Source organism: Melanotaenia boesemani, chromosome 13 (genome assembly GCF_017639745.1).
Source record: "Melanotaenia boesemani isolate fMelBoe1 chromosome 13, fMelBoe1.pri, whole genome shotgun sequence".
Taxonomy (NCBI): domain Eukaryota; kingdom Metazoa; phylum Chordata; class Actinopteri; order Atheriniformes; family Melanotaeniidae; genus Melanotaenia; species Melanotaenia boesemani.
Genome location: NC_055694.1, coordinates 32,899,555 through 32,925,031, shown reverse-complemented (window position 1 = coordinate 32,925,031; position 25,477 = coordinate 32,899,555). Strand labels below are relative to the sequence as shown.

Sequence of the window (25,477 nt, the reverse complement as noted above, 5' to 3'; positions counted from 1 at the left end):
AAGCGATGATCAGCGGTGGAGGAGGAGTTTGCTACGTCAATGGAGGGAAAGCGTTTGTTGTTGAAAAGAGGCTTTACCCAAATAAAGGAAGCATGGATCTTTCAAAGTAAATAATAAAGTCATCATTTTGCACACATTTTTCCAGGCTGTAGTTGGAGGGATCTTAACAAATAAGGACAAAGCAATAAAAATGAGTTGGACTGAACTTACTGCTTAGAGCCGCTGAACAGAATCATCATTCAAAAACATCAGCAGATGTTTGTGGAATCATTTTAAAATAGTAGTGCACCCAAAAATGTGTTTTTTGAGCTGTAAACAACACAGTGTTAATTAATTGTGATGAAAATCAAATACACTGTTGATAAAATTTGTATTTTTTTCATTTATTTTAAAAACGTGATTTTTGTGGGTAAAAAATGGCTCATAACGCCCTCTACAGGGTAAAACCAGGTTATGCTTGTCGTGATGAATTCGAAGGTACAAGCGGCAGTGGGCCCTCACATATTTCATTTAGTTGGTTTACCTGTATGGTAAAGGGCAGGAATACTCATGTTTTTCAGCGTTTCACTATTCACAAGAGGATCTAAAAACATCCACCCTGCTCAATAAGGGTGAAATATTTTTATAAATCTGGGTGATAAACTGATTTGATGGAGGGACAGTTATTGTAACAAGTATGTGAAGCATTAGCCAACTCAGAGCCATGGTTTTTATCACCCAACAGGAAGTCAGCTGACCTGTGGAAAGATTCAGAACAAAGGAAACATATCAGCCGACTCAGGGACAGGCACAACAACAAGAATATGTCTTTAAACCCCCTAGATGGAACATCCTCAAAACCCCTTGTTGTCCCAATTCCTCCACTTCACACGCCTCTATTTTTCATTTTTGCAGCTTGTGCATGTGCCCTATTTCTCTTTTGGATTAAGGAGTAGTGATCGTAAAGCCATACAAATGGCAACCAAGTCAGCAAACAGAGGACAAAAGGCTACATCTTGGTCCCAAAGGACACCTTATCGCTGCATATGGAGCAAAGGGGAGGAACTGGGGTTGTGCCTAACAGGATAAAAATCTAGCAGGTCATGCAAAATTCAACTGGATTTAAAAAATAGGAGCTAAAATAGCTGAAGCAGCTGCATGAGGCAGCTCTTTCCAGCACATGGAAATAAATGATGTTAAATGGAAAATAATGGATCATTAAAGTGTCTCGTTGAACAGATTGATGACAGATATTTGATGAAGTGTGAAATCGTGTTGAAGCTGCTGAGTTTATGCTTCTGTTGGAGGGTTATTAACCCGTCCATACACCGCATTAACAGTCTTCACTGTTTGTAGTCTTGTATGCCAACACCAGTGATGTGCATGTAATCTGTGGGTGTGTATATGTGTGTGTATGAGTGCATGTGTTAGGCCGCTCCCTGTTGTTCTGGGTGATCAGGAACAAGTTGCTCTCTGGCCTCAGACTGCAGCACATGTGCTCTTTAAAGTTAAGTTAATCCTGCTGCTTTAAAAAACCAACTGTGTGGTGCTGAGACGGCTCGAATGACGGCTTTTATTTGTGGTTTTATTGTACAAAATTAATAAATAACCTACTGTTTGTACATAAACAATTGTATACAGTTAATCTGAACGTTGCAGCACATTCTCCCAGTTAGACTGGTTTAAAAATATGCAGAAAAAAAACTAAAAAAAAAATTGTTATAAACACGGAGCTTGTTTATTACCAAATATCTGCAATTCACATTTACACCATTTGTCAGAAGAATTATTTCTTTACATTTATTAAACTGATAAATACATCTGGTCAGAGACTGCTAACTAAAAGATAAAGAGATGATTTTTAATAAATGTTATATTTTATGTTAGTATCTATTTGATGAGCTACGATGCTGCAGAAAACATGCATGTCTGTGAACTGTGGAGCCTCTGGAGAGAATCCAGAAGAATTTTAACAGCAAATTAAAGTATTTATTCATGTTATCCATCAGTATTTTACAATTACATGTAGGTCATACGTGAATTATCAGAGGAACCTTTCTGATAGACCAGCACTAGGGAAATGTTTCCCTTTTCTTCTTAGCCTGGCCAGCCAATAAGCAAACCAATAAATACCATCAGGTAGTCATCAGCAAGATGTGCTGATCTAGACTCACAGTGTGTTTGGAATTAAATAACTAATGATACAATAAGTAAAGAGCGAGGGCAGCATTTTACTGTCTTTGACTTTGTATTTAACAACACAATTAATGACCAGAAGGAAAATAAATCAACTATTTATTATTCATTGCTCTGTTTTTAAGGAAAGTATAAATTATTGAGGACAATTAATAAATATTGATCAAATAAAATCTAGATTATTAAAAAAAAGGCAAATCTAAAATATTTTATTAAATTAATACATAGAAAAATTTAATCTGATCCACATATATATATATACATATATATATTTATATATATGTATATATATATATACTTTTTTGTTGAAACTTAAAAAAAGAACTAGAGAATTCAATAGCACAAGTATTTTGGAGGTTGATGTGTACCATGTATAACAAACAGTGCATACTGTACTGAACATGGCATAATATGGACAACATGTACAGAACAGGTTAAAGAGAAAAAATAATTGCAAAGCAACTAAATAATAAATATCAGCACCCTCATCAGGACACATTAATAAAACAATCTCTTCTGTCTTTACTGAGCTTGGACGATGCTTGCGCTCCAATTGGCTGCTTTGTGATTATGTCACAGCTGTCTCCATCTTCCTTCGGTTCAACAGCTTCTCATAAAACCCCCCTCCACCCGCCTCCTGCCTTTTAGCTACATTTTACTGCCTATAGCTGCCCCTCCCATCCTCTCCCTCCCTATCTGCTCCTCGGCTCTCAGGACACAGTGTACCCGACCAGCAGAACATAAAGAGCTCAGAACACTGGCATATTGTTGTCTGTTGTGTTTGCGTAAGAGCATCTACACCAGACTTAATCTACGCATTCCAATTAATCCGGCTAATCAGACGGAGCGGGGCTTTGTGTCCGATCAGGATGATGACAGGCCTGACCTCTTGAGGAGCTCTTTACACCTCCATACAGGCTAATGATGGTGGGGGGTACCCCACTTTCTCTGAGCTGAGCGGCTCATCGCTCCCAGCTATCTGTCCTTTAAGCTGCTGCCCCAAAAATAAATAAATGAATTCATTAAAATCCAGACAGCACATGTGTGTGCAAACTACCAGCACGCACAAGATCAAAATCAATTTATCACACTCATTTTAAAGGAAAATTCAACTTATTTTGTGTCGACTTTGTAATTACATAAAGGACAATGATTTCCAAATAGCTGCACCTCCCATAACACAACTCCATTTTAGATTTTTTTTTTTTTCTGCAACTTTTTCCCCTGTGGTTCACGTTTTGTATGTTTAGGAGATCATAGCTCATCAGATATTAAAAGAATTTCAGTTGTTGACATTATAAGATTTAAAAGTTGTGCTAATTTTTACATTACAATAATCTCTAAATTAACTTTAGTAGCTCTTCACAAAATGTTGATTTGTTAAGAGAACATGGTAATTAAATGTTTTAAAATCTATTTTTAAACTGTGTAGACGGATATAGTTTTAAAGCAGGTACTCATGCAGTACTCATCTCCTGGGTGCTTTTTACACAACATCATCTTAAACCTAACATCTGTTTCAGCTTTTGCTTTGGTTGTATTAAGCACCAAAATGTCCTGTTTAGGTTTAGGAATCAAAAAGTTTGGGTGAGGAAGATGTGACCTTTTCAGGTGTAGTTTATGTTAAAAATCTCCTTTTCTGGCTCACAGAGACCATCTCCATCTTCAAAATGCACCAAACCTGGCCCAAACACAAATAAAACCTCCCACTCGGATCCTTTTTTATATCTTACAGTAGCACGCACCACATTCCTCTGCACTAAAGGTCTGCTGAGGCAGAAACTTCTCCACCCTGAAGACAAAACACTCAGGCATGAGCACTGGGCGTAGTCCTGTTTGTAGTTTAACGAGGGGGGTGCAGACCAGATTGGTACTAAATCTAATCATCTTTACTGTTTTCCCTGATACAGACACAGCTGACATTTTGATTAATCATCACATCCATGTTTTACATCACTGTTTACGTTCCTGAGTTAAAATGTCGATTTTCACATCGAGTGTTTGGTTGGCTTCTATGAAGAGACATTTGTAGTTTAGTTTCATGAGGGTTAAAATATAATCTCCAAAGCTGAGTTGCCACATTAATTTTATATATTTATTTATGGCTCAGGATTTTCATCAAAAAGATCATTTCCAGCCACAGATTGTGATATTACTACACTGGAGTAAAATATTTTACATTACTTCTGGTGTGACTACACAAACATTCACCCTAAATTTAATGCCCATATTTACAATTAAATAAAAACAAAAAATAAAGAAATACTGTAAAATTAAGGAAAAAAATATGAAAAAGGCTTAAATTAAATTAAATTAAATTAAATTAAATTAAATTAAATTAAATACAAACTGATAAAATAAATTAATTATATTAAAATATATTTGCTGATTACTAATTGCTGCTTTTAATATTTGTTTTATTATGTAAAGCACTTTGTGCTGCTTTTGTATGAAAACTTCTTTATTGATAGATTTTGATTTGATTAATATAGATGATAAATGTTCACTCAGTCTGGATATTTAGGTGGGTTACGGTACAAACACCAGAAAGTTTTCTTCTCAGACTGGGTTTAAATAACAAATAAACTACAGTCTGTGTTAGAAATGTTCCTTATCATGAGTCATGTATGTTTTTATAACTCAGTTTTAGACTAATATGGCAACATTATTCTCGTACATATAAAATGATCCGTGGGAGCTGATGTTTCACAAATCCCTGAAAAGATCCTCTAACATGAAAACGTCACCAGAGAACAACGAACTGGCTGCTGCTGATCAAAGCCTGCAGCTTGTCTGGTGTTTCTAGGCAGATAAAACAAACCCGAGGATTAATCCAGCCAGGATTCTCAGGATCAGAAACAACTGTGGGAAACAACTTGGGCCTAAATAAGCAGAGTTGTGACATGGACTCTGTAAAATAAACCAGTATTCATGTTGCTAAGCCCAACTGACAGTTGGAGCCCATTAGTATCAGTAGATATCAATCCCAAAGTTCAGTAATAATAAAATAACAAAAACAAGCACAGTTACAACATACTGTTAAAAAACAATACACAGAAACACAGAAAAATGCTGAGTAATTTTACCTGCTCAGAAGCAGAAATGGGCCTGCCAGGTCATTTTACTGGCTCATTTCCAGGAAGTTGGGCTGTTTTCCTGAAACCAAGCTGAGTACTTGGTGGTTGGGTCAGTCCTGCATGGGGACAGTTGACACGTCTCAGATAAGACAACTCAGGTTCCCGCCCAGCTGCTTGTCATGCTTATGGTCCTCTCTTTAGGCCTTCTCGCACCACAACAACAACTACATTTTACAAATGACTGGAAAAGTTCACTAATCAAACAAGCTGTTTTCCTGGGGCTCCAACAGGAAATGAACATTTTCATCCACTGCTGAGGTTTCCAGTTGTTTTAGCTGACATAGCGTCAGACTTGAATCAAATTCCTGCCACGTTTAGCAGGAACCATTAGCTGCCAAACCAGGTAAAATCATCTGAATCCATATGGGGCAGGAGTGGCTAATCAGCTAAGCTTTTCTTTAACAACAGCCTAAAACTTTTCTACTGTTGTTAATATCTTGTTTAATAAAAATAAATCAAATATCCATTTACAGCTAATATTTTAGATTCAAGAACTTTGTAAATAAAGTGTTGCAGAGCGGCCAAATCCATTTAGAAAATCAGTTTAACAAGTTTTGTAAATAATGTGCAGGAAAAGGTGAATATTATTTCACGGATTAGTCCGTGGGAGTTTCTAGATGGAGCTCGCTATCCTCTGGTTCACCGGCTTCTGGGCTCTTGGGGCTCGGGGCCCTTTGCTCTGGCCACCCTGGATGGCCGATGCCAGCGTGGTCAAGGGCTGCTGATCTTGGCCCACTGGGGCCTTCCTCTGCCTCCCTCTGGGTGGGTCTGGGGTAGCCTTTGTGGTTGGTTGGCTTGGGTTCATGCTCTGGGATTGCTGCTGGGTCTTTGGCGGCCCAAGCCTCCGGGGAGGCATGGTCATATTTGCATGATCACACTCGTCTCTGATCACTCCTCATTGCTCATCCTCTGCATGCTGACAGTCACTGAGTCATCCAGTGGGTTAATAAACTAAGAGATCATTTTCTTCAGGGTGTTTTGTGTTTTTGTTTTAGTTATTTATTTGTTTAGGAACTCCTGATGATTGTCTGCTTAGTTTACCTGTAAAAGCTGTAGGAAAGTCTCTGTTGTGTTTCTGTACAGGTGTAGCAGCTGGTTATGTATTTCAAAATAAATACAAGAGGAGTCTTTTACCCATAAAGCTCCTCTTGGCACAACACAGCAGCCAGACCATCATTCTGCTGCCACCATGCCGCAGGACAAGTTAAAAAAATAAAATAAAAAACTTTGTAGATGACTTCAGTTTGCATGATGAAGTGAGTCAGTTCAGGTGGTCAGGATCACTACACATGTGCAAATCTACATGTCTGTACACCTGGAAAAGTTACTCTAAAGAGATGAAATACTGTATTTTTCACTCATATGTGGAAATTAATTATTTGTAGATTCACTGGGATTTATAAATTGAAACGAATGAGTAAATATAGAAATGTGTAAACATGTCAAATAAATTAAATATATAAATATATAAAAATAAAATAGATAAAATAAGTAAAGAAGATTATATATAGTATATATTAATAAAATAGAAAGTATATTCTACGTAAATGAATAAACTGTATTTATGTAACCATCTTGATAAGGTACTTTTATTTCCTTGCACTAAAACAAAGAGGAAAATTTGTGGTTTTCATTACTTATCAGTTGTTATGCTGTTATTTTACAGCCACTGGTTCCTGAAATAAAAAGTAAATTGACACTCCGGGTTTAAGGAGTGAAAATGATTCCACAGATGGTGCAATGCTGAAAAACTGGCTAGGAGCATTAAATTCTGTGTAAAAACACACAGCTATGTAAACCTGCAATGTGCTTCATATTTAATGAAGATTAGCTGAGAGGAAACAGCAGTAAAAGGGAAATAAAAAGTTCAAATAAGAATGAAATGTGGAAGAAAGATAAAATAATTATTAGGGCTGCCAGGCCTGTTTCCAGTTTAACTTAATGTTGTCTCTGTAGATGTTTTCCCACTGCAGAGATCATCAACTCAAACTATTTCTGATTATGTGGACGATTATTTACAGATAATTCATGTGTTCTTACAAATATCTCTTTTAACCTTCCCGAATATCTGCGTTTATTCTGGTAAATCCACACATAAAATTTTTTTCCCCCAATAATCCCTTCATGTCTAATATTCAGGACAGCGGGCAGCAACTCACTTTGTCTTGTCTAAAAAAAAAAATGTACTTTGCAAATGCATGAGTTTGGATGGCTGAACGCCTGTAAATACCTAAAAACCTGAAGAAAGTTTTTGGTTTTAAAAAAAGAACAAATGGTGGAGAAACACAGCCATCATTCATGACCCAATAATAAATAATGTAATAAAAATAATTAAAAGACAAAATAATAATAATAATAATAATAATAAATTATGTCATTTTTTGCCTTTATGGTAAAAAAAGAAAGTAAACATGTCCTATTTTCCTTTCTTCTTTCTTGTGTGTGTGTGTGTGTTATCCAGGCATAGAAGGGTTTAAAAAAACAGGATTTAAAGATTTAAAATAATCCTTTGTCAGTCAAAATATCTTAAAAAGTGAAAGTATTAAACTAGATCCACAGCAGTCAGTTTTTCATGAAGGAAAATAATGCAGACACGAGAGAATTACATTCATATTTAAAAAGCATACATTTGTTTTCCTCTGAGAACGAAAACATGTATTTATTTATCTATAGCATTTCAGTTTCCAAATAGGCTTTTTTAAAACATCGTTTTTATTAAGGTTTTAAAAGCATATTTATTGAACCTTGACTTTGTTGGTGGTCAGCAACATAAAAACATTAACTGTAAAGTAATAATTTAAGGCTTTAGCTGTGGGCAGAGGTGACCTGTACCAGGCCTCATTGTGGCAGAGCTGAAGAAGCCTCTGTCTGAAAATCCTAAAAAAAAGTTTGTTTTATCTAAAATATGCAAACTTCAAGAATAAAATAAATATTTTAAAATATAGGGATGTGCAAGTTTTCATGTAGTTTTATATCAGGATAGACACAGAGGTCAGAGTGAAGTACGGAATTATTCAGTAGTTTCTTTAATCTAAATTTCTATTTATTCTATATAATTTATTTTTGAGTGCTGAAAAAAAAATCAGTCTGATGTTTCTTTTGATCATTTATTCCAAGAAACCTTGTCAAACATATTTACAGCAAAAAAGAAAATGATGCTTTCTCAAACATCTAATGGCTCCTGTCAGCTTCAATAACAAAAAACATTTATTTTACATAAAACACCTGAAAGACACATTTCTGTACACAATGGAAATATGAGCTCAAGATATCACACACAGTTCGAGCATGGTGTGGCTCTGTGAGGTGTTTACAGTGAGGCAGTGAACCATTTGTTGCATAGTGTCAAGTGTTCAAGTGGAATCCATAATAAGAAGAGAGCTACATGAACTGGCTCATAGAAAAACACTGGCTTCAGGGCAAGAGGGGATCCCGTTAAACCACAACTTTTAACAGGGTTAGGTCTCAAGAAACACATCTAGCAAGAGCTAAGATTCAACATCCAGAAGGGGGAGAAACATTATTTTCTACAAGCTACACCAGCAAGATGCCACAAGGTTCAGTCTCATCCCAGAACCAGACACATTTTAACACCTGCTTGTGCTCCACAGCTGCAGCTCCAGAGGTGGTTTTTGTTGCATGCTACACTTCTTCTGTTTAACTTTAACCATTTAGGTCTCAGTGTGCTAAAAGATTTCCCACACAGCTAATCCTAATGTGAGGCTGAGAACGTCCCATAGATGAAGGCAGGATGTCAGCTGAAAACTGGCAAAGTTAATAGTTTAAAGTCAAACTTATTCATCCTAAGTACTAACAGTGATTCATCAAGTCAAAATTAGTAACGTAAAGACTTAAAACAGTTGACTTTTTATCTGCCTTGATTGTTTCTCTAAAACTTTAATATTAATCTATTAGCTTGAACTGAAAAATAATATTGGTCCGAAATTGAATTTGAATAGAAGTGTTGGCTTTCCTTAACCGTAGTGATTTATATTCAGACACCACTGCTCACTTTCCTCATCATCTTACTACAGTAGCCCACAAGGGGCAATCAAGTCTTTTGTGTCTTGGTTGTAGGTGGATGACATTCAGTTTGTTGTGATTTGCAGCTTGTGCACTAGATGTCACTACATCCCACACACAAAACCTTTAACCTCTACTATCACAGCTAACAGACGGCTTGTTTCAAACACACTGAGACCTTCAGGTAACGTCACTGGAACCGTAGGTTTTAAAGGAATATTGCAGCTTGGTTTTAAGGGAGAAGGTGTTGCACATGACGTTAGAACAGGGAAAGCTAGTCGGTCGTTACTTGCAGCTAAAACACCACAAGGAAAAGCTGGTGTGTGGTTGGTTTAAGATAAGACGCTGAGTCTGAGGCAAGAACCTATCCTACTCAAGCAAAGTGCTCCTTGTATCAGAAACTAAGAGAAACTTGACAAAGAGACAGTAAAGGTAGATGTTTAAGAGTGCTGAGCATGAGGTAGGATCACACTACAAGAAACGCCGCAAAAATCTACGAATACTGCCGAGTCACCGAACTGAAGTGTGTGACAGCGAACGTCTGTGCTGGAGAACGTATCAACCCTTCCTCCTCTCAGGCTCGCCAGTGGAAGCTTCAACTGCTCCCCATTGTGTTTTGCATTTTCTATCTTCCTGGAAATTCTGGGTATTTTTGCTCAACCCCAGGGCGCCTTACTAAGCTGCAACCAGTGCAGCACTACGTGCCATTGCAAAGAGTCTGGAGAATTCAATAATAGAGAGGGAAAGGAAGGAGGAGACCTTTACGGCGAGTATCCCATGGATGCCTTTGGGGATCATTTCCAGATGGCAAATCTTCAAATTTCCTGTGGAAGTCCCCAAATCAGATCAGGTCATGAGAAATGTAACTGTTCAATACTGCTGAGGTGTTAAGCTATGAAATGACCCGCTTCACATCGCACCGCAATCCCTGACCAATGCTCAGTATCCCTTAATCAAATAAACTTCCTCACTGAATTAATATTCAATGTATTCAGAGATTTCTGTATGTTTGAAAAGTTCAGAAATGCCACACTCAACCTCAACAAAAACATTCAATGCACCAGAACAGATTCTAGTTCACGAAATCATCACAATTTGCTTCTTGGTCATGCATTAATTTAGCAAATATATTATTGCAATGAATAATGGACACATTGGTCCAACAGGTGCTCTTTGGATTCAACAGGAACTAATGCCCATAAGACCAGTCTGAATTCCCTGCTGGACATTTTTTGGTTTCAATTGCACATTTCTGCGTGGCGTTCATAAAGACCTGCTACTTCCAGTTCACCTCAACAACCTGTTAATATTCACATTGACTCTTTCTTTGTCTTGGGAATGTGCCACAGCTTTGTAAAATATCAGTGTGAGACACCGGTGTCTTCATTTGTTTCAACTTTACTGTTTTTCTTCTTCAGAATCATATTTGCACCTCAGTGTTTAAGTAGCTCAGGGGAACCAAATAAAACATTCTTTTCTGACATTATAACCGCTTGGAGAATTACTTAAGAAGTTTAATGTCTTTAAAACAAAAGATTTAATTGGTGAGCTGCACAAGCTCTAAAAGTGGTGTTTCTACACCTCTGATTCATGAGCCTCCACTGTCACCAACAAAATCATTTCATTTAAAGATCCAATCGCACTTGGTGGGAATTGTCTTTAAGGCACAAGTTGTATGGGGCAGCAGAGTAATCTATTACTCTCATCAATTCACTGAACACTGGTGCAGTACAGTCTGGGTACCTGTGCCACAGTCGAGTACATTACAAGTAATGAAGAGCAGACTTATACTCGGGTTGTAGGGAAGAAAAATAAGTGAATATAAAACCAATAATGTCATAAACCTGGATTCACATCCAGTAAGTGCTTTGTTTTCACTCCGGCTTTTTCCACCCGTCGCCCATCATCAGCTGACGGCTGACAGCAAACGGATGGTAAAGGGGGTGCTTTGTTGGGGTCTAACTTGCATACTGTTTCTTTCCTAGAGTCTTGGAATAATTGGCCTGTCCGTCACTTCCAGCTTAACTTGGAATTGTGGATTCTTCACAGTTCAGGTTGTCAGGGTCCCTTTTTCCACTGGAGTCCAGAGCCATCACGGTCTGCAAAGCTGCAGGGACACAAAATACCAACAATACCATCAAACTCAAGCTGGAAACATTTTAAAAAACACACTGATTTGACTTTAAGACATGTCAGGGTTGCCATTTCACCCCGTTTTAGGTAGACTGACACTTGTTAGGAGGCTTTTTGTGCGCCTACAGTAACGTTTTACATTATTTTACCTGCGTGTCAGACACAAACAGTTACAACAAAATAAGTAATAGGAACTGATGGGACAGTAAATAACTGCAAAACACTGTAAACCACACCCCGAGCTGAAATAAAAGGAGTTTGCATTAACTAGATAAATATGTTTTCTGTATTTATCAGTAGTTTTTTTTGTTTTTTTTTAAAATATCTATTGCAACATCTGAATTATCTGGTTTCAGATTATTGTGCATAAAGTGAACAGAAAGAGTAGAAGGACTCCATCACTGGTCTGGTCTGGTTGTGTCTCAGCAGCAACCTGCTGCGATGCAGTGCATCTGCATCTACCTGGAATAAAATGACACCTGGACATGTTTCCTCCCTGCGGATGTGTCCAGGTTTGGTTTAGCACTGTGCTCTAATAATAGCTCAGAGGCTGACATGCAACAGCTCAGGCGGCAGCGGTTTGTTCCTCTTTTCATAGGTTGCATAACAGCACAGCACATGGTATGAACACAGGCTTAGAGGGAGGCACGCATGCTGGAGATGGTGAATGAGGGACGACGTGCTGACTGGAGACATGGAAAGTGCTTAGGTCATCGCTGAGGATGAGCATTATAAGTGCCACTCGTACTATAAACAAGCAGAGGGAACATCTCTACTATGAAAACACTGAGTTAATCTTAAGGATGAGGTTGGTCTATAGTAGTCATTATTTTATAGGTTGTCTTTTTACAGATTCAGCCTTGTTTGATCATCCTTCAATCTCACTGCTGATTCTTTTCACGCCATTCAAGCATCTTCTCTAAATGTTGAACCGGCTGAACTCTGAGTCCTGCCTTTAAGGCCACCTCCTATGTCTGAGAACACACCCACCACAAATCGCTTATACAACCTGCACACTGGCTGTGGGCTAATACAGACCACAAAGACGGAGCTCTTACTAGGTTATTGGTATTCTTTGCTTTATAGGGGAACATTACACCTCATTATAAACAGTTATTGCACGTCTTTGATGTCCCAACTCCAAATCCCGCACTTCTCATTCTACAGATACACCAGGTTTCAGCCTTTTTTCTGTCTGACAGCAGCATGATAAATAAAACACAATACATTATTTGTCTGTAACTGTTCAGGTTACAAGTAAGTAAAGCTGAAACCGGGAATATCTTGGCTCTCGTTCAGAATTTGGGGCAGTACTGATCCCTTTTGGGAACATAAAGGGAAGCAACCCAGATGGTATGAAGCAGAAACCTTTTTCTTGATCGAAAAAAAATAGAAATAAACAAGAGAGATTCAAACTGCTTAAAATGATGCAAAAACGAAAACGACTCATGTAAGTTTAGCTCGATGCATTCAAGAGACTCCTGATGCTAAAAAAAAAAAAGAGAGACTCCCGATGCTAAAAAAAAAAAAGAGAGACTCCCGATGCTAAAAAACAAGAGACTCCTGATGCTAAAAAAAAAAACAAAAAAAAAAGAGACTCCTGATGCTAAAGAAAAAAAAAAAAAAAAAAGAGACTCCTGATGCTAAAGAAAAAAAAAAAAAAAAAAAGAGACTCCCGATGCTAAAAAACAAGAGACTCCTGATGCTAAAAAAAAAACAAAAAAAAAAGAGACTCCTGATGCTAAAAAAAAAAGAGACTCCCGATGCTAAAAAAAAAAAAAGAGAGACTCCCGATGCTAAAAAAAAAAAAGAGAGACTCCCGATGCTAAAAAACAAGAGACTCCTGATGCTAAAAAAAAAAACAAAAAAAAAAAAGAGACTCCTGATGCTAAAGAAAAAAAAAAAAGAAAAGAGAGAGACTCCTGATGCTAAAAAAAAAAAAAAAAAAAAAAAAAAAAAACAGCCACCTGATGCTAAAGAAAAAAAAAAAAAAAAGAGAGAGACTCCTGATGCTAAAAAAAAAAAAAAAAAAAAAAAAAAAAAGAGACTCCTGATGCTAAAGAAAAAAAAAAAAAAAAAGAGAGAGACTCCTGATGCTAAAGAAAAAAAAAAAAAAAAAAAGAGACTCCTGATGCTAAAGAAAAAAAACAAAAAAAAAAGAGACTCCTGATGCTGAACTAATGGGTCGTTTCTGGAAAAACAAACTCAACAATCATCTTTCAAAAGAAGTGAAAGAAACAACACAGTACTGTCTCAATTTCAAAGGATGGCATTCATTCCTAAAAAGAGCTATGTGTTTCTGTTTTCTAACAAAACAGACCTGTTTTATAAAGCTTTAGCCTCCCTGATCTGACAGATCAGGTGGAACAATGCCACGTTTACTAAGAGGTGGAAACAAAACATCTGATGGCAATAATGAAAATAAGCAGTAAGATTTTCCAGGATGAGACGCAGACAATGAGAAAACACGGCTACTGCTTTGTGCTTTTGTCTGATTACTTAAGAAGTTATGAAGGAAAGGATGTGACTCGAATCTCAAAAGATGGAAAAAAAAATTAGATCCATGCATGGCAGAGGTATGCAGAACAGATTATTATCAAGTAATCTGCAGTTTTAAGACTTAAAAAACAGCTGCGATGGAGCCACAAAGTGAACTTTGAGACTTTTCTGTGGACAGGAAACCAAAAGACATTTCAGTTCGGCCTGATAACGTGTTTTTTTTAACTGCATCTCTCAGATAATCCTGGCTTTTGTTTCACATCCAGCAGCAACACAGCGATTTCCAACCCCTCCTTCCTGCAACAGATGCTGACCACACCTTTATTCATCTATTATTTATACATCAGAACATTCTCAGCTTCATTATGAAATATTGGGACATATCACGAAGTACGAGAAGCCACAATATGAGCACATCAGCACCCCCCCACAGCCCCGCTCGGCTTCCACAGCGTCATGATAGATACACAGACTGCGCGGAGATTAACGGGTGTAAACCTATTAGCTCCAACACAGTCTCCATGAATGAGGACAGCAGGGTGGAAGAGATGTGGCCTGAGAGGTGGTCAGGCTTGCTGGAGCCGTACATTTCTCTGTAAAAGTTACACAAGCTCAAATATCTGAACTGAAAACCTTTTTTTTCTTTTTCTGAACACACAACAGAACATAAAGGTGTTTCACTCTTATGCAACAGCTTGTTTCTGCAGATCTTTGTCTGAGCCCCGAGGACCCACTGGAAAAATTTACGACCTCCTCCACCACCGAATGCATTTACAACCACGTCAAGAACGTCAAATGTGATGGTTGCACGTGCTCCTGAATATGAAAAAGGTGGCCTCTCTCTGGCATTTCTCAGTGGCTGAGTAATGCCCCCCGCTGACCGAGCCTTACTGAACATACTGTACTCGTCTGTCCACAAACACTCCATTTCCTTCAGACGAGTGCAGTCAGGATCGTCCACCAATGTCTCTGTTCGAAATGCTTTTGAGTGTAAGATGAGATGAAATGCAGAGAGAAAAGCCTGAAACAGCCCTCAGAGGCACGTTTACTGCAATACATGGAGACTTCCCTCCTGAGACAACACCCTGAAAATGCCTCAGCTTGTACAAAGATGTCAATAAAATAAATAAATAAAAAGGATTCTTTAAGTAAGAGCAGTGCACATGGAGAGGGCAGCAGCTTACAGCGCTCTGGCCTGGTTCAGACAGAGGCGGCACACGGCGAGGACAAAATGTTCCCGACCAAAGCCTCCGTAAGCCCTGAACCAGGAGCGGTGCGCTCATTGTCCAGCAGAGGAGGTGGAGGAGGACAAAGGATGAGTTAGACAGCCGGGCCGCTAAGCTACACATGCACATCACATCTGATTCACGGCCCGAGTGTTTGGACTTTCACCGAGTCCATGCAGACTTCATCACCATGAAAGCATCAAAGAGACGAGTTTAAATCCCAGCATCCAACGTCCTCGTTCCAACGCTCAGCCGCCGCCGTCACATTTTCACTTTGTTATTAATGTTGGAAAGAGTTTCTCCAAACAGCGTAAAAGACCTCACAAATCCTGCCCATCAGTAACGACAGGTCATTGATTAGCTCAGGAATGTTCTGAATATTCCTGACATTTGTTAATAAGTTGTTCAGAAACTTTTCTGCCATGAGGTCAAATGCAGTCCAATGTTTGGACATCTGAAGACGTCCCCGTAGACAAACTGGATTTACAGACTAAAGAAACTGATCAATGAATTAATCAGTGAAGTGATGATAAACATATCTATTGACACTTACAGACCGAATCCAGATGAGGGACATGGATTCATATTATGTAAACTTGCATCATAAATGATAAATTAATAAACAACAATAAAATCTGCTGATAACATCTTCAGCATTTTACTGACTCCTGGAGGCTGATAACTCCATCCGTTAAACTTCCTACATTTAATATTTCAAGTAACCACATGGCCTCTTGTACTGACTGTGTACTAAATTTATGTTAGTAATTAATAATCAGCTGTTATTTTGCTATAACAAAGTCGGGTAAATGTGTTGTAGTACCTTTATGTGCCAGCAGGAGGAGCTGAAAATGATTAATAAATGATAAAACTTTTTAAGCTTGTTCGCATTCTGCAGTTTTCATTCTTACGTTTATGCTTTGCACATCAGAGTAGAAAACTATTTGCAATAAAGTCAAATAATTTCTAGTTAATTCATAAAAATAACCTGGTTTAATTATTTTTGTCCTTAAAAATTAAAAATGAAAAGAATCCACTTTAATGGCAGTGTTATTAGTAGCTAAATAAGTAGTTAAATTAATCATCAGGGCAGACATCAGATAATAAAACTGAAACCTGACTTTAGCCGACGATGTCGTCTCTCAGCTATTCGCTTGTTTCACTACCTTCTATCTGCTTTGTAAACGTATCCTGGAAGAAGATTTCAGGTCGGTTTAGATGAAAGCCGTGTTAGTGATGATCTCCTGAAATATTAAAGTTCTGCCTCTAAACCGGAACATTTGAAAAATGTTAAGATGGCCACTTTTTGTTAGAAATGCTCAGTATGAAGCTACTGTTTATATGTTTTAAGAAATCCGCCCGTTCAGCTGTCGGCTCACTGTAAGCTGAGGTTGAGCCTGATTTCATCTTTGCTGTGACTGTTTGTCGCAGTTGGTTTTATTTGAGGACGTCACAGATCAGACTGAGACAATCAGTCGTGAACTGTGAGAGAAATCTGCATCAATTCTGTGAACGTTTTCTGTTGGATAAGACATTTATTCAAGGCTTCGTTAGTTGACGGCAGTCTATAAAATCTGTAAAAGTTCCAGTTTTGTGGGACGTGGCTTCTCTGGTATTTTTTTCGCTTCTGTATATTCTTAAAGAAAATAGTGGATCTAAAGTCCAAACCTGAGAATTGATTCCTACCAAGTGATGAGATTCCTACAGGAATACCATCAGACCTGCATACTGTCCCATGAGACTGTTCCTGTGCAGGTGATGGGGGCGTGGCCACTGTGATGTTGTCCTCTTCCCTCGGTTGACCAGCTCCTGACAAAAATACACCCACAACAACTGCGTCCCCTCCTCTCTGTGTGTGCTTACAGCCACTAATCCCTCGCTCCAGCAGATGACAGCTTTTCCCATTGAACCAGCGCTGCACTGTGGGCCTGTTGTGTAACATTCAATCCCATCATGATGCGAGAGAACCAGGCCAATCTGAGGCGGAGGGCTGACACGCAACCGCAGTCCATCCCCGACCGCTCCCCGGACAGCTGGGTGTTATGTCATAGGGCGAGGACTCTGAGCCGGCGCTTACAATGAAGGGTTAACAGAATGGATGAAAGGATCTCACAGCTAATTGTCACACAAAAACGGCGTCCAGTCCCGGTCGGGTTCAAACAAACAGACGCTCGGTCCGGGTCACTGAGCATCCACTCAGTGGCTGTTTGATGTGCTACAAGGAGTTTCCGCTCTAAATAGCAAACTGAGACCATTCAGATTTGCAGGGACACTTTTCCTTCCCCGTCACGACTCCAGAAGTTATTTCCTAATGAGTGTGTGTGTTTAATTAGAGGAGGGGGGTCCTTTTTACATTTACTCCTCAGGACACAGGAGGCAGGTTTATGTTTGAGCATTCCCAAAAACACGCTGAGGCTTTAGTTTGTTAACTTTACATTTCTTTGTTAAATAAGGAAATAAAATCAGTTTGCCCTTAAAAATGTTCCACTTCCTGAATCTCTTGTTCATCTGATAAGTTAAGGCTGACCTACAACTGCCTGTGTTTAAATATACATCAATAACCCGATCATAATGGGATTATTATTCAAAATGTCAACAGTGCAGCTTTATTATTCAGAGAGGATGCTGGAAATACTTTATGGTCCAAATTCTCCTGTTATAACAAACATCTGTTTAAGTATTTCTTTACTAACACAACATCTTCGGCTAAAACTAAACTCCTCCTTTTCATATATAATTGTTTTAATCATAGCATTTATGTAACTGGGAAATTTTCCTTTGAACTGGGAATTTCTTCTACAGTTGCATCCTGGAAAGGCCGCATTTATATATAAAAAAAAAGTTTTTCATGACAGAGATTAAATATTTACACAAACCAAACCTGTGAAAACACCATCATGCCGTTTTCTCTGCGCCTCAAGAATCTCTGAAGAATTTACATCAAAATCAAAACAGTCTCTGTAAACACGGTTCTGAAAGTCTGAACTAAAATGAATTAATAAATACATAAATAAGTCTACTGACTGAATAAAAAAATCCTGGTGAGTAAAACAATATACAGATACTATTTGTTAAGCAAATAAATATTTTATCCTAAAATGTATATTTTCAAAGGTTTTTATTTTTTTTTTTATTTAACATGTATATATGTGTGACCATGTATGTATGCATGCATGAAGATATCATGTAAGTATTTTCAGCCACATCAACTGATCTATTGTCTTTACAAAAAAAGCTTTATTTATCAGTCTAATTTATTTATTACTATTTACCTATTCATTCGGTATTAAATACGTCATCTAAGTTTATTGTCTGTTTATTAAAATATTTTGTGAAACTTTATGTAGCAGAGTGTGAAGTAAAACATCTCAGTCTGAGCTACGATAATGTAACAGAAACTAAACAAACAGGCGTTAAACACCGTCAGTACAGCTCAGACTTCACTTCTTCTCTTGGTTTTGCTTCATTTCTGAATTTAATATAAAGCGTTATCATCTTGCACACGGTGACAGTTTAACAATACACATTTATATGATTGGTAGAACATTTGAATGCGGTTTGACCAATCAACACACAGCTGCGTCCTCTGGACCAATCATCGAACAGTTACGTCCCAGACGCTTCATTCTGCCCCGGCAGAGTTTCTGTACTGGTGAAAACATACAGCACCTCCCTGACGTTCCTGCAACAAATAGTTCCTGTGGTTCAAAACGTGGACCTGAACGAGTGAGTGATGTCTCCCGGTAAAAAGGCCAGAAAAACGTCTGGAACGTGTGCAGCAGTCTGTACTCTGATGGAAGACATCAGCCTTGTCAGAATTCGCTGCCAGGTGTGAGCGTGAGGCGCATCGAGACCATGAGCGTTTGCCCTCAGGCCCAGGCTGGAACGGGTGTTCAGGCTACATGTGCTACCGCGTCAAAATATCCTACCGATGGCTGAACTGATATCTGTCCACCAGAGAAGAAGACAACACATTTTTCATGCAACTCACAGTATTGTGCTTTAGTTTACAGAGTTAATCCACATAGTTACGACTTCAGGATGCCACAGGCGTTCAAAAAGCAAACTGAATGAATTTATGAAGGTAGGAGGCCTATACAACATAAATTAATACATTTTTCTATTAATTCATCATATAATGTAAAATTCTAAATATTTAAAATAATTTATTATATAAAATTTTTTTGGAAATACATAAAAATATATAAAATGAAAAGTTATTTAATTATTTCTCACACTGTTAATCAAACATGTTTAAATATCTTAATGTTTCTACTTATTTCATGGTAGTTTTCAGAGGCTCACATATTTTATGGGGGTCCTGAAATGGAAAGGTTTGGAAACCCCCCTGGTCTAAACAACCTTGATGTATACTGTATTGATCCTAAATAATTCCAAAGACAAATTTTAGACTTAACAGAGAACAGGAAAAAAAAACATTATTTTCACCCTTTTTTGTAATGTTTACATTTCAAAAGTGATAACTGAACGAAATGATCAGAAACGTGGAGGTCCAGCTGAGTTGAGGGTAGCATGGATTTATGGGCGCGTCCTCATCCAACGTAGAAATGACATTTTACTGTTGTGCACAGGCACAGAAAGCCCAGGTAGGATGTCTGGATGGGTAGCAGGAAACACCACAACACCAACTTGATGTTCCAACCTGTCCAACATGCCTCGCAACCCACCATGAACCCCACACACACACACGTCTGTATTTGACCATTTACTTTCAGCAGGGTGTGTTTACATCAGCATCTGTTAAATGGCTTAAAACGCCATCTTACTGTCTGAACTGCCTACATTTAGGTCTCCCCTTTCGGTCCTGTTAATCCCGCCTCCTCCACAGTGACGTGGGCCGCTCTGGCAGCCGTCGAGCTGAGTTATTGGAACTGAAGGGACTAGGCCAACATGTCACCTGATGCCTTTCCAGCTACTTATCTTTTATAGCTGCTTGGTCCATTTTTCAGTAAAGTTGAAGGAAAAATAAGACGTTCATTTGCCCTGAACAGAGAAAAAGGTTAGAAAAGTCGTTCCAAACTAGTTTAACTTTGACTGCCGCCGGTTATGTTAAGTGAGTCATCCTACAAGATTTATAGAGCTCATCATTCCTTCCGCCTCTCACCCGACTTGTCAGTGGAAGGTGATAAAAACTGCTGTGAATGGAAACCGCAACGACTTGTGACCTCACACAGACAATGAGACATGTTCTAGACAGCAACCGGGACAAGAAAGACTAACGGTGTCAGCTGAAAGGAAGATTAGCGGTTTTTAGCCGCGGGTTACCGACAGCCAGTGTTCCTTTTTAGCCAGTTGTGGCGAGTCCTGTCACAGAAGTTTAATTCCCACTAATCGCTGTAGCTGCTCATTTTACCGACTGCTCCTCAGCCATGCTTGAAAGAACATGATGAAGGAAAGGGAGCTTACCTGGGAAGGAAAGGGGTCCCTTCTTGGAGTAGTTGGGGTAAAAAGGAGAGGTTTAGGGAAGGTGGGGTCTGTCATGCTGCACATGTGACTTGGTCCATCCGCATCTCCAGCTGGAAGGCGTCCGGTCGGTCCTGAGGGTTGACGGCCAGCATGTCCTGTAGGAGTTTCTTCACCCCCTCAGACATAGAGCTCCTGGCTCTCTGAGGGATGTGGAGCACCATCTTGGGGTTCTCTAGCAGAGCCTCCCCAACAGGAACGATCTCTGAGCCCTGCCGGATGTAGGTGCCCAGCAGTTCCCGCTTGGACTCTGCATCGATGAAAGTGATCCGCTCAATCATGGCCCAGATGATGATGCCCAGGGCGAAGATGTCAGCCTTAGCCGTATAGTGGCCCTCCCACACTTCAGGGGCCATGTAAAAGTCCGACCCGCAGGCTGACGACAACCAGAACTTGTTAATGTTGACGCTGTTGTTCAGGTTGCTCCCTTTGGCCCCTGCTCCTGCTGCTGGGTGATCCTCACTGCTTTTAGAGTTCAGGCCCGCACAAACTTTACTGAGGCCAAAGTCGGCCACTTTAAGCACAGGTGAGCCGGACGTCTGGGAGATGAGGATGTTGTCTGGTTTCAAGTCGCGGTGGACGATGTTGTTCTTGTGCAGGAAAGCTATAGCACTCGTCAGTTGGCGCATGAAGCTCTTATTGGTCTGGGGGTCAGGCCGCCGAGACAAGATGTACTGGTTCAGGTCGCCACCTTCACAAAACTCCATGACGAACCAGAGGTAGCACGGCTCCACCGGGTAACCAAGGATGCGCTCACCTGCAGAGGAAAGGGAACAGAGATTTCTCCGTTAAATAAACACAAGTCACAGCACAAATATAAGCTGTTCTACTTTTACACCATGCCAGTGTTTCTGAGTAGGCCAACAGACCTAAGAAGAAGTTGTTTCACGTATTAAAAGGTGCTTTACTTTGTGATGGCATGCTGCCACAGTAAGTCACGTTTGAGGTTTCTAACCTGAAACCTTTGCAGACTTGCTTGCACATTTCAGAGGCAGCAGATGTGCCTCTCAGCTTACTCCTAACTACACAAGGGTGGCAGTTCATCTAACAGCTTAAAAACATACTCACATCACATGGAAATTAATCTCACTGCTTACACGGCCATATTTAGAGTTTCAAGTGACTGTTTTATTAATTAAACACACTTTCTTTATCATAATCCTTTAAATTTTAATGATCAGACAACTGTGACCCAGACAAAGGAAATAGAAAAAATGCTGAGCATCTTTGTGACTCCGCATCCAGTTTTCATCAGATTGACAGAAACTTGAAATTCTGCAGGAAGTCCAGCACCTGACTGGCTCGGCTGGATGAGGAGCAACCTGAACCCTGCAGCGGCAGTGAAGCTGAATTTAAAAATGTCTGAAGCGCGTCATACGCCCGCAGTGACCTGCCCTGATAATCACTGTAGGCTGTCGTGCCATGAACGCCCACTTCTTCTCACACTGAAGAAAGTAGGTTACACAAACCAAGACAAAAGCTAAGATAGCACAAAGGAATAAAAACAACTCCTTCACATGTTCACTGAATCCTTCAGTCATTCTTTACAATCACTTAATGTCTGAAAACAATGTCAGCTTGAGATTAATTTTTTATTTAAAGAGCCTGAATGGTGACACTTACATAACTGCCTCCCTATTAAAAGAGGGCATGCACTCATCCCAGCCAGACTCGGTTATAATCACGGATTTTACAAGCACAGGCGAGTACTTGCACTTAAGTGCAAAATATTACTTTAAATAAAATATATTTAACAGTATTATGGGTATTTCTGCAGCTTTCTGTGCAGTGACAAAGGGAGACATAAACAGGTCAAACCAACTATGAGTCATGATACGATGTTAATAAAAGTATAATTCAGAGCCAAAGCAGTATAATGTATTTCATATTACTGTTGCAGTTGTGAATGTTCAGTAAACAAGCAACTATGTAACACGCTGCCAAGTAGTACACTATGTTCTCTCATGAGCGGAGGGTACACACAGTGTACTCTCTGTGCCTCCTATAGGTAATGTACAAGACGTCACTGTCAAGACAGGAGGCTGCGAAAGCAAAACAATATCACTTTAAATTCACAAAAACTCTTTTTAGTGGCAGGACCTTGCAGCCAGCAGACACTTTGGATCCAAAAGATTGAGTTTAGACACAGATTCAGCTGCAAGAAGACATCCAAACATCAACACTGGGTTATAAAATATCATGCACATAATCTTTATCTCAAATAACTGAAAGTGAAAAGCAGTTACGTTTTAGCAGGGGCACAATTCTGGTTACACAACCTGCACTTTTAAGGGGTTTTACAAGAGTTTAAAAACTTGTTATAACATGTGGGCTGATTTTGCAGGAACACGAGATAACTATGCCTTATGTGTAATAACCTCAAAAGTTTGATTTAAGCTGTTTTCATCTATACCACCTTAAAATCTTCTTGAAAGGCATGTTTTGTGGTTTGGATACTTTTCTGTGTGACGGGCTTCATTTAGTTCCCTGTATTGGTGATGTCTATGAGACCCAGGAACCCTGATTGTGCTGCACAGCTAACAATGGCGATGACAGGTCTGAGTACCTTTGAGTGAGGTCTCCACCAGACGCAGGTATTGTTTAGACTTTTTGTTTCCATGGCTCATCTTCTGGGCTAGGCCGTTCCTCTGCAGGACACACTCCTCCAGCTGGACCACGTTCTGGTGTCGGTTCTCCAGGCTTGTCAGGGCCCAGAACTCGGCCAGCGCCAGCTCTACGTTTTCCGGAGCGTCGCACTGGAGCCTCTTCACCGCCACCCTGGCCCCAGTTTTCCGGGCTATAGCCTCGTACACCACCCCGTAGCTTCCCCGACCGACCTCCCGCAGCAGGCTGTACCGAGGAGACACGACCACGGACGGACTCGTCCGCTCACTTCGGAGGAAGCTGATGGAGAAACAGTCATCGTCCTCTTCCTCTTCCATGGACTCCTTACGGTTGTTGTTCTCCACCGCGAGGGAGCGGAGCACTTTCACCGCCTCCCGCTTCATCTTCGCGGCTACGCTCCGCCTGCAGGTCCGCACCCCGCCGCTTACCTTTCTTCTCTTCTTCCCGTCGCGAAGATCCATAACTTCTTTTTTGTTGAAAGTAAGCATGAAGGGAGGACGTTTTTATCTGTCATTACTCAAACTCTGACCAAATGGAGTTCGACGTCGTTGCGTCTTCCTGGTTCGGAGAAGTTGAAGGCTTGTCCGGGAGCAGTCGTAGCCAGGTTTGAGTCGTTGGAAACGGGACGAGTAAAAATGCGCCACAGGGTGTCCAGCTGCACCAACTATTTTGACTTCATAAACAAAATGTTCCAGCTCTCGGTGAGAACAGAGGGCGTAGCTTCCAGCTCTGCTCCGGCGCGCGCTGATTGGCTGACAGAGAGACGCGCTCGCGGCGATCCTACTGTAAAATAACGTGTAACGTTTAAATAACGTTAACGATTGTTTTTATTTATTTATTTTACTATAAAGTAAAAGCGGTTTATTGTGATATGGGATCTCATACCAGATCAAATTTGTTTTCGACATATTTCTGAGACGAAAATTGTGGATTCCTACATCCATTGTCTGGATGTTACGTAGCAGTGGGAGTGGGCGCACGTGCACACAGGCATGCACAGTCAACACGTTGGACCACACGTTGCCAGGGTTTTACAGTTTTCTGAACTGGTATCTTATTCAGCATCCAGTAATGTCACTGATCAGTTTTTTGCTGTTTGGAAGTCAGTTTAAAGGATTTTTTTAATATATTGTTTGAGATTTTTCTGTAGCTGATCTAAAAATGAATAAAATACAAAATTATATTTGTTAATAACAACATATTTTAAAAAAAGGGATGTAGGCTACAAAATCGGTTTATTAAAATATTCACATCATTAATTGCTCATTTTATTAGTGAAATGCACATAAAATGAATTGGTGGAAACAAATAACACTCCATAAAACACTATAAAATTAACTGGGTGAAATGTAAACAAATAACTCAGGAACATTTTGTATTATGGTCTCATTATTTAGAGATATTTATACAATTTTGTTATAGTGTAGTCCATGTATCCCACAATGCACCACAAAAAGTAGGGTGAAATCAGTAATCCCAGCAGATATAGACCACAATGCATTGCTCTGAATAATAAAAACTGATCTCACAATCAAGCTCATATCAAGCAGATCTGCAATCGTTCCAATTCCTGAAATACAATATAAGCAACTTCATTATTTCATAACAACATAAATTGTGAATACATAAAGCCATTAGGCAGTCACGGTCACTTTATCAGGTCCACCTCCTAGTACTGGGTTGGACCTCCTTTTTCCTCCAGAACTGCATTAATTCCTGGTTTGATAGATGGAAGCAGGTGGTGGAAACCTTCCTCAGAGGTTTGCTCCATATCAACATGACAGCATCACACAGTTGCTGCAGGTTTGTCGGCTGCATCCATGATGAGAATCTCCCGTTCCACCACATCCCAAAGCTGCTCTACTGGACTGAGATCTGGTGGCTGTGGAGGCCGTTGGAGTCCAGTGAACTCATCGTCATGTTCTAGAAAGCAGCTGGAGATGATCTGAGCTTTGTGACATGGTGCATTATCCTGCTGGAAGTAGCATCAGAAGATACTCCACTGTGGTCATAAAGGGATGGACATGGTCAGCAACAATACTCAGGTAGGCTGTGCTGGTTAAACCAGGCCACGTTGGTACTAAGGGGCCCAAAGTGGGCAAACGTGATTGGCTGAATAGATATTGTTGTTAACAAGCAGCTGAACCGGTGCAGCTGATGAAGTGGCAGCTGAGT

General features: G+C 39.6%; 1 protein-coding gene across 1 annotated transcript; it reads right to left on the bottom strand.

The window, feature by feature from the left end:
- Positions 1-8,400: 8,400 nt before the first annotated feature.
- On the bottom strand, positions 8,401-23,997 carry stk35 (serine/threonine kinase 35). The gene is made up of 3 exons (XM_042003576.1): positions 23,244-23,997; positions 20,621-21,434; positions 8,401-11,442 (listed from the first exon to the last, which is right to left on the bottom strand). Exons 1-2 carry the CDS (start codon positions 23,788-23,790, stop codon positions 20,692-20,694), a joined length of 1,290 nt encoding a protein of 429 aa, XP_041859510.1. The 5' UTR covers positions 23,791-23,997; the 3' UTR covers positions 8,401-11,442; positions 20,621-20,691.
- Between the last annotated feature and the right edge of the window lie 1,480 nt (positions 23,998-25,477).